This window comes from Oryzias melastigma, linkage group LG1, assembly GCF_002922805.2.
Source record: "Oryzias melastigma strain HK-1 linkage group LG1, ASM292280v2, whole genome shotgun sequence".
Taxonomy (NCBI): domain Eukaryota; kingdom Metazoa; phylum Chordata; class Actinopteri; order Beloniformes; family Adrianichthyidae; genus Oryzias; species Oryzias melastigma.
Window position 1 is genome coordinate 20176183 of NC_050512.1, and position 9962 is coordinate 20186144.

General features: G+C 35.3%; 2 protein-coding genes across 3 annotated transcripts; one reads left to right on the plus strand and one right to left on the minus strand.

The window, feature by feature from the left end:
• Nucleotides 1-131: 131 nt before the first annotated feature.
• lias (lipoic acid synthetase) lies at nucleotides 132-4947 on the minus strand. Its single transcript, XM_024290165.2, has 11 exons — nucleotides 4791-4947; nucleotides 4430-4605; nucleotides 4057-4150; nucleotides 3404-3484; nucleotides 3058-3214; nucleotides 2819-2876; nucleotides 2610-2738; nucleotides 2312-2457; nucleotides 2164-2234; nucleotides 1965-2076; nucleotides 132-1082 (listed from the first exon to the last, which is right to left on the minus strand). The coding sequence occupies exons 1-11, from the start codon at nucleotides 4887-4889 to the stop codon at nucleotides 1021-1023; spliced, it is 1185 nt and encodes a 394-aa protein (XP_024145933.1). The 5' UTR covers nucleotides 4890-4947; the 3' UTR covers nucleotides 132-1020.
• A 396-nt stretch (nucleotides 4948-5343) lies between these two features.
• rpl9 (ribosomal protein L9) lies at nucleotides 5344-9564 on the plus strand. Of its 2 annotated transcripts, none has more exons than XM_024290166.2 (8): nucleotides 5344-5387; nucleotides 5927-5973; nucleotides 6057-6172; nucleotides 6713-6808; nucleotides 6924-7056; nucleotides 7775-7855; nucleotides 9037-9166; nucleotides 9407-9564. In XM_024290166.2, exons 2-7 carry the CDS (start codon nucleotides 5928-5930, stop codon nucleotides 9141-9143), a joined length of 579 nt encoding a protein of 192 aa, XP_024145934.1. In that variant the 5' UTR covers nucleotides 5344-5387; nucleotide 5927; the 3' UTR covers nucleotides 9144-9166; nucleotides 9407-9564. The 2 variants fall into 2 exon arrangements, with proteins under 2 accessions (XP_024145934.1, XP_036068806.1); XM_036212913.1 differs by lacking the exon at nucleotides 5344-5387 and adding an exon at nucleotides 5472-5533.
• The last annotated feature ends 398 nt before the right edge of the window (nucleotides 9565-9962 follow it).

Below are 9962 nucleotides of genomic sequence, written 5' to 3' on the forward strand. Positions count from 1 at the left end.
TTTGTGCAAACATGGTGAAGACTTAAACGTAACCTTTGACCTTTGTCACTGACTGCAAAGGTCACGTTTTAATCAACGGAGGTGAACTTTTTTTTTTTTTGCCTTTTTATTTATTCAACGTGATTTCCTGGTTTTTTTTTTTTTTTTTTGCATTCTGTCTAACAGAGGAAAATTACAGACCAAATTTTTCCGAAGGAGTACCTGAAATACATTTATCCCCGCTACAGTGGCACCTCCTGTTCAAGTGCCAAAATACCCTTTTATATTTTGGCTAAAAAGCATAAAAATAAACATGATGCAGAGTGAGGACTAAACATTATGTGACTTTAATCAAATTGCTGTACATGACTTTGACATATTTAACTTTAATATTAATTTTGTGAAACTGGAAGCAACTTTTCTGGGTTTTTTTGTAGGAATTGATCACAGAACAAACGTTTGCTCATAAGATTTAATGACTTTACAAGTTGTTTTAAACAAAGCCAGAACAAAAGTCAAACCTAGAATAAATATCAGCATCATACAGACGTCTCACTACCATTTTCAGGCCTGTTTTTCATGTAAGAAAGTCATTTTTACTCCCAAAATGTTGTCATTGTTTAAACAATATAGAAAGTACAGTATATTTGGTGTATATATAGTAGCCTTTTGAAGCAGGAAAACATGACAGGTTAGTGTGACAACAGAATAAAGAGTGCAAAGTGAGCTAAGAACTGCAGGAAAACATTTTGCTTTTTTTCATGAATTCAATTGAGTTATGATACCCAGTAGGTCACATGTTTAAATATACACACATTTAGATCCAGTTTGATCTGGAACATTGTTGGTGAAAACCATAGACTTTCTATAAGAATAACCATAAGTTTTTATTTTCTGAATAAATAAAAACATTAGTTTTTCTGTTGCACTCAGGACTTACATATGTGTGTTTAACAGTTTACAGATTAAAAAAAAGCTGATTATTGAGTTGATGGATGAAACATTTTCTTTCAAACTGTGAGATTCTAGAGCAGCTTCTCCTCATTCATCTGCAGGAGCTTCAGCTTTTCTGTTCTTCAGTAAATTCTTCAAGAAGAATTCACCTATAAATGTAAATAACCAGGTGTCAAAAGAAACAGCTTGATAATACAGATTAACACAAATATTTTAAGATAAATGGTCCAAGTAAATTAGAGCAAAGAGGAGTTCTGTTTTTTTTAATTGTTTTAACTAATAACAGTTGTGATTTAGGCTCACAAGTAAAATACTACGGATTGAGTTGTCACAAAAGTGATAAAAGTTCACAGGAATAAAAGCAGTTTTCAGATTTCAAACAATTATATAAAATAAAAATTCACTAATTTTTTCTAATTTTCTTTTTAATTTAAGAGATAATTCAGGGAAAATCTGACTGTATTCATTAACGGTAGCTAATATATACCCATGTTTTTCTCTTAACTCAGACTAAATTGGTATTCTTTTATTTTTTTGTACAAATAAAATAATTTATTCATAAAAATAAGACACACAAACAAATGATTTTATTATCAAACAGGGACTTTTGCACTTATCTGGCTGATATTCTCTGATAATAATTGGCTGATTTTATTTTAGCTTATTGTACTCTGCTTTTATGTATATTTTTTTGTTTTATTGTTATGTACAGTAACCTTGAGTGAAAAAAGGTGCTTCAAGTAAAATTGATTATTATTTCTATATAATAAAAATAAACAATTGGGACCTTAAAAAGTACTAAAAATAACTATATAAATGAATATCCTCATTTTTTATTTCATCTCTCTCAAATTTGTCATTTTTTTTAATTATTTTTTTATTAGATGGATCTAAAAAAATTTACTTGTGTAGAATTTTAAAAAGTATTTTTATCCAGAACTTTAACTGAATGAGAATACGGACAAATTTTCTCATTAAAATGACAAAAATGCTACACAGAAAACTAAAAGTATACCGTGAAAACGGCTTACCTGCTTTGTAGGAGGACCGAACCAGAGGCCCGCTGGCTGTGTACACAAATCCCATTTTAGTCCCAACTTCTTCCCAGTGTGCAAACCTTTCCGGGGGAATATATTCCTCAACCTAAACACAACCACCCATCATGGTTATTTATGTCCTCTGCCAGATGTTGTGAGTGCAAAGCCAGAAGGAACGATTAGAACGACTTACTTTCAGGTGTCGTTTTGTGGGCTGCATGTACTGGCCAAGCGTGAGACAGTCCACGCCCGCCTCTCGCAGCTCTGTGGCATCAACACAAGTGTTTCGTCACAAAAACGTCTGAGGCGGGAGGTTAAGTTGCAGTGCAGCAAGTACACACCTGTCAGAGTGTTTAAGATCTGCTCGTCCGTCTCTCCGAGCCCCAGCATGATGGACGTCTTGGTGAGCAAAGTGGGCTTGACCTTTTTAGCGTGCTTCAAAACACTCAGCGATTGGTCAAAGTTTGCTCTGGGGTCACGAACGTATCTGGGAATGCACGACAAAGCAAAAAAGAATAACAACGGGGATTTTAATAACAGTAAAAAGATGATAATGGCAATTATTTTATGGCAACACTGAGGAAAAAAGAAAAAAAAAAACTACTGATTGATATATAAACAAACTTGTCAAATTCAAACCTTTGCAGTTCACGCACTGTCTCCACATTGTGGGCGTACACGTCCAAGCCTGACAGCGCGATCGTCTCTACCGCCACCAGGTCACCCCGAAAATCTGGAGTCAAACACTCAACCAAGATCTGAGGGTTTCTGAAAGAAAACATAAATTAAAGGAACTCATTATTCAACGTATGGAGGCACAAACACTAAGCTCAACTGAAGAGTTTTACCTTTCCTTCAGGTTTGACACAGTCTTGCTAAAGTGAGCTGCTCCACCATCAGAAATATCTGGAAATTAACAGAGCAGCTTAAAAAAATGTAAATAATTTGACATAATTTTTCCAATTTTCTCTTCACTCCTATTTTTGAAAAACATAGACTTCAATAACACAGAGAGGAAATGATCTAAAAAAGGAACACTTTTGCAAATATGAAAAAGTCATTTGAGAATTTGTTTTTTTATTGTTACCATCTCTGTCAACAGAGGTCAGAACCACATAGTCCAGTCCCCAGGCAGCAATGGCTTTGGCGGTGTTGTACGGCTCGTCTGGATCCAGAGGAGGGGGCCGACGGGCCGTCTTTACCGAGCAGAACCTGCAGCCGCGAGTGCACGTGTCTCCCATCAGCTGAACATGGAGGAAACACCATAACTCACTCAAACTATTTCTACAGACAGAATGTGCTCTTTTTTTCTTAGTAAAACAGTTTTGGTTTTACTAAATGATGGACACATTTTTAGAAAAGTGTTTTGTAACTTTCAGATTCAAATATTTTTTATAGATTATAAATCAGGCCATTTTCTTTCACTGACTCACCATGATGGTGGCTGTAGCCGTGGCATACTCTCCTCCTCCCCAACACTCCCCGATGTTTGGGCACCTGGCCTCCTCGCACACCTGAACGGAAAGACATGCGACAATCCTGTGAGTGTTTCTGTACAGCAGGAGAAACTCTTCTTCTGCTAGATGCACTCTCAGGATTAGTGTTCTTTGTTACACCACTGAACCGAATAGTGGGAAAAGTGAAAAGTTGTATCTCTACTGCATACGTTTGCGTTTGTTTATGCTGAAAGTGTCAAACGTGTGTTTTGCTCGATTAAAAATGATCAATGTTTTTAAATATTTTTTTTTATTCTATAATACATTTATCATAAATCCAACTAAAACAAAACCATGGCAAAAAAATTGAGGTTTGAGCCAAATTGTGGGGAAGTACATACCTCATGTACACTGTGCAATTCTAATAATACAATTATTATAGAATTATTAATAATAATAAAATGTATCTATCAGGGAAATCCTCAGTAAAAGACCATCCCTTTGTGTGGATTACACAGGAAACCTTAAATGATGATAAACAAAAGCCTCAAATTATCTGTTTTTAATGGTAAAGTTGCATGTTTGGATTTGACAAACAAACTTTTCAAAAGTCACACAAATTTTTAGACAATGTATATTTGATCACATACTGTGTGTAGGTTGAGATCTCTCAGGGTGTTCTTTAGCCGGTTGAAGTTCTTTCCGATGGGGATCTCCGTTTTCAACCATGGGGGAAGTCTCAGCCTAAAAAAAAGATTCAGATAAACCTCTTTGGTTAAAAAAAAAAAAAAAGAAAAGAAAAAAAGCAGCATTTATTTTAAATACTAGCCTATAAAGAAAAGATGAGAAACGTATGAAAACAAGAGAGAGAGAGAGAGAGAAAAGAAGAAGAAGAATGCTTCACTTTTAGATGACCAGTATTTCAATGTCTAGAATACTTTTTTAAGATAAGAATCCAAACTTTAAAGAGTTTTCTATGCACTGAAGTCCAATCAGATGTATTTGTCATAAGAGCTAAGGTACCTTTCTCCTTTCTGCCTCTTCAGATTTCCTTTGTAGTCTTCCCACTTGGATTTCTCCGACAGTTCCCCTGAAATGAAGTCCTGTAGATCGGGACCATCGTCGCTCTGAAGCGCCTTCTTCCGGTCAACCCGGTCCGAGGAGGATCTGGCAGCAGTTGTCAGACAGTTTGTAGAAAGCTGCATTAAGCAAACGAGACACTTCAGCTGTTTTTGCTTGACATTTATTGTGAGAGTTAGCGAGCAGAACAAGCTAGCTATTAAGTTTCAAAAACAATAACAACAGATAACCACCACATCATGATTCGTGATTCATGATTTAAAATCGAGTGTTAGGGACTTAAACAGTCTTTATTAATACTTACATGTGGGATGGATCGAGGACTCGACCATAAGTGGTTTGTGGAAAAGCGACCTGCAATACAGCAACTCTGTTTAAGTAACGCCATGACTTTAGCTAGCATACAACTGTCATTAGCAACACAGATCGGTGACTGACTACTGTGGTCTGGCGGGGCGTTCCCGTGACTAGTTTCACTCGGAAAAGTAAAATAAACGTAATTTTTCCGCCTACATTAAAATTATTGATATATATTTAATTATTATTATTATTTGCAGACATTTTTATTTTTTGCTTAAGATTATTTTAATGGAAAAATGAAAATACACAATTGCGCTCTGCTGTCAATGCCAATGCAAACGTGATTTGTCTGAATGCATCTAAATGATATCAAATACAACTTAAGATAAATACAAACGTAATCATAATTCATAATCTAAACTACGTTGTTTACGTTTTGTGTCACATTTGGCCTTCTTAAGCATCTTGTCTGTGTTCATAAAGATGTAAAAAACGCTACTCTGTTGTTCGATACATTATGTCTGAGGATTTACGTGCGCCCGCGTGCGCTACAATTACGTGGTGACGTCCTTCCGGCTTCCTTTCCTCTGCTACCGGCGAGGTGAGGATGCCTAAAAATTTGTCGCAAGAATTTAATCTAACCTCATCTTAGTTGGTTCAAGGTTGATTTCGATATATTTTTAAATAAAAAGTGGCGGAGATGGCCATTTTTCACAATATCACAAGAATTTTCACTCCATTACAAGTGTAGTCAAAGATATTCATACATCTTGTAGCAGATTGATTCTTTAAGGCCTAACCCTGAAAGGGTACTGGCGGCCAAATTATGGTGGACACAGCTAGGTTGAACTATTTCGCGAGTGCGGGACACTTAGTTTTTGTGATTTGAAAATATTTACACTTGAGTTTCCATTGAAAGTGTGTGTTTGCTGTACTTTAGCACAGTTAGCTTCATAGCTAGCATTTGTCAACGTAGTGTGGCTACATTGACCAAAGCACAACTACTGTTTCTCAATGTGCACAAGTTAATTAAACTTTAGGACACCAAAGTTCAGACAGGCATCTACTTCTGAGTAGAAAACAACAGTTTCTGCTCTATAATTAGACGTAATAACTAATTTACTTGTTGAATTTTGCCAGAATGAAGACCATTCTCAGCAGCCAGACTGTGGACCTCCCCGACAATGGTGAGAAACTTTGTCCATCTGAAGGTTGTTGATCATCAGATGGAGTCTGGTTGTTTAATTAATTTTCCTTTTGCCTTTGACAGTCGAGGTGAGGCTAAAGGGGCGAACTGTTATTGTGAAGGGGCCCCGTGGCAAGCTGACCAGGGAGTTCAACCACATCAACCTGGAGCTCAGCCTGCTTGGCAAAAAACAGAAGAAGGTAAGAAATGTATTTTCTGTCCCATTGAAATATAGTTGGTATGTTTACACCAGGCCTGGGTAATGTCAAATTTAATTTAAAAGTAAATACATAAAAAACAGTAAAAACAAAAGGGGATATGTAATTTATAACTAATTTTACATTAAAACATTTTTTATGCAGGAAAATTAATTGATGAATCATTGCTTTGAAGTTGATGTCCTACTTTACAGTACGGACCAGAGGAAGGGTTAGGGCTACGACTAGGTTAAGATATGCAACCATGCACTTAAATTACGTGGATGCAATGCAGGAGTGTGCATCTCTGTGCGGCCAATGTGAATTTTTGTCAGTTTTTGTGCTTAGTCGCATGTAAACGTGTGAATAGCATCAGCCATAATTTTTATGTTTCTGGATTATTTTTCTTTAAGTGAAATCTTTTATGGTATGTCAGGTGCGTTATGCTGACATTATGGCAACAAAAGTTAATTTTATCCTTCAAAATAAATAAAAAATAAAATTTTGTATTTTGGAAATGATACAAATCCTTGTTCTCTGCAGCTTCGTGTGGAGAAATGGTGGGGAAACAGGAAGGAGCTGGCCACAGTCCGTACTATCTGCAGCCATGTTCAGAACATGATTAAAGGAGTCACTTTGGTGAGGCGGTTTTCTCTTTGTGTGCTGACCAGAGATGAAAGACTGAATTAGTTTTGTTTGATTTACCCGATGTCATCGCTCTGTACTCGACTAATTTAGTGTTGTTTTAATGCAGGGATTCCGGTATAAAATGCGTTCAGTGTACGCCCATTTCCCCATCAACGTGGTCATTCAGGAAAATGGACAACTGGTGGAGATCAGGAACTTCTTGGGAGAGAAGTACATCCGCCGGGTCAGAATGAGAGGTGGTGAGTCAAAGGACAAGGATATGAGAGATCCTTGCATTCATTTAGCTTGACACATTTGTGAAAGGTTTACTTTTTTGCGACTTGAGAATTTAATTTGTTGCATATTATAATTGGGACACAAAAGTTATATTTATGAGGGAAATTACTGCCATTAATTAGAGGATCAGCTGACACTCAGTGATGTAAGTTTATATCTCTAAAATTGTAAATAATGTCAAAGCCCATTTAAATGACCTATTTTCACAGCTTTTATTTTTTTACTTCTACCTTTGTAGCTGTGTGTTATGGAGTATTATTGGGTATATTCAAGGAGAACATTAAAATGTGTCCCGAGAGAGATTTTCAAAATAACAACTGTCTTTAGATCTGAAACTTGCTGTTATATATATATTTTTGATTTTTGTAAGGTTGAAAATGGATTATTTCAAGTAAAAAGTTAAACTAAGGAAGACAAACAAATATATATATATATATATATATATATATATATATATATATATATAGATGAATACATACACAGAAAGATTTAGCAAACTAAGGATAATAAGTCATGAAATAATTGAAAAATATATATACATAAGCAAACATCCACATGTAAATAATTTAATTATAATTACTCATATCCTTAAATTAACCTATTCGCTCTTCTCAGTTTTTCATATTGATGTGACACCGTGTGTTCAGACTAGTATGGTTGACATTTGTGTCTTTCTTCCAGGTGTGATGTGTTCAGTGTCTGCTTCCCAGAAGGATGAGCTGGTCCTGGAGGGTAATGACATTGAGCTGGTTTCAAACTCTGGTACGTTTCTTTTTTGCTCTTTCTTTGGCATTTTAATATTTTGCTTATTTCCATTTGTCTTTATTCCAGCTGTAGTTTCAGAAGAAAATGACAAGGAACTTGAGATTTGCCTACATTACCGCAGTAATATAAACTGCCTTGTTCCATTTATTAATTTGAGTAAAAATGAAATACTTTATTTTTCTGTTTACAAATAAATAGTATGGCAAAGTTTTGTAAAGAAAATTGAATGTTCCTCATTTTAGGGAAACCAGAGCTTTGAATCAGATACTTTTAGGCAAGAATTTCCTTGAATGTAAAAATCAAATTGCCCAAAGGAATGTTTTTGTTGAACGACAGTGGTTGTAAACCCAACATCCTTCATTCAGGACACATTTAACTGCAACAAACTTCACATACTTCAAATATTTAGTACTACATACCATTTATCAAACTGTCCTGCAATTATGGAATAAGAACTAGATCTATTAACAATGCACATATTCATTATGTTGTTTACATAGATATAAAAAAGCCTAATCATTTATAAACTAAGGACAACTCAAAGTCATTCTAAATGTCTTTGTATTAAACATTTGTACTATTTTGTCCTTCAGACATCACACTGTTCTATTTACTTTAGAATGAGCTTTGTTTTAGCAAAAGTTGTGAACAAGATGTACGAATATCAGAATAACTGCACGCTGGTTTGATGTTGGAATCCTTAAATCAAAGCTGTGCAACACTGGAAACTTGGAATGAAGTTTGCTTTTTTTCCTGAGAAAATTTTCATGGATTTATGCTAAAAGGAAGAATAAATGTATTTTGTTAGAAAATTAAAAAAGGAATTGTAATTAGATGAATTACATGTTAGTTTTTGTTGTCAATTTAGATGCAAACTTGTCCTCTTTTGTTAAACATGCTAAATAAAACGGATTAATTTACTACAATTAAGATGTTTTTAGGTGTCAATTTAAACATCTCACTGTCACTACTTAATTTGATCAGTTTTTGATGTTTAAATATTCAGCGGTGGGTTACTAAGCAGAAACTCTCGTTTCCATGACTCTTGTTGAGGGATCTGCTGGGAACAGGTGAATATGTGGGTCCTGAGATGCTTCACTGCAGCAGCTTTAAGAACTCTAAGTCTTACCTGTTGTGAATATTTGTTGCTCATCCTCATCATAACTTCTGTGTTCCAGCTGCCCTGATCCAACAGGCTACCACAGTCAAAAATAAGGATATCAGAAAGTTCTTGGACGGCATTTACGTTTCTGAGAAAGGAACAGTAGTGGAACCAGAACAGTAAAAGTTACATCTGCACTTGTAGAGGTTAGACATTGCCGTCGATGTCAGATTTTCTTCTGGCTGCATGTTTATTCTTTGAATACTATTCTTTTTTTTATTTCCTTTATTATTTTTGTCTTTTTCTTGACTAACAATCTCTCTTTCACTGATAACTGTCTAACACACAGGGTTTTGGGCCATGAAAGTTGATCACAACACTCTTCTTACATGTTAAGCAAAGTTCCTGTGGTCACATTCTGTTTTCCTGTTTTTATATGTTTGCAGCGGCTTTGATCCAGCAGGCCACCACAGTGAGAAAGAAGGACATCAGAAAGTTCTTGGATGGCATCTATGTGAGCGAAAGGACCACTGTGGAGGAGCCAGCCAGTGAATAAATGTTCAGATTCTGCTATGACCAATAAAATAACCTTTTTCCAGCTTAACAGATCTCCTGATGTTGATTTAATTCCTTGATTAGAGAAAGCCACATATTTTAAGGTTCAGTTTGTCAGGTAAGACACAAATAAGTGAAACTTTTCAGTGTTGCGTATAAAATAAGCCGGTGAGGGGTTTATTGTAGTAGATCAAATTGTAAAGACAAGCTTTAAATTGAACGATCTTCAACAAGATTTTCTGGTTCCAGTTATAAATTATTTCCAGGAATCAAGTCTTTATTTAAACACATGTTTTGAGTATTTTACATTGAATCTTTCATTTATTTAATCGGTTTAGTACAAGAGGTGAGAAAACTACGGCCCATTTAACTAGTCTGGTCCACCAAACTGGAATAAATTATATGTAATCCTTAATGTTTTTTCTTTTAATTCTGGTGTGTCCTAGA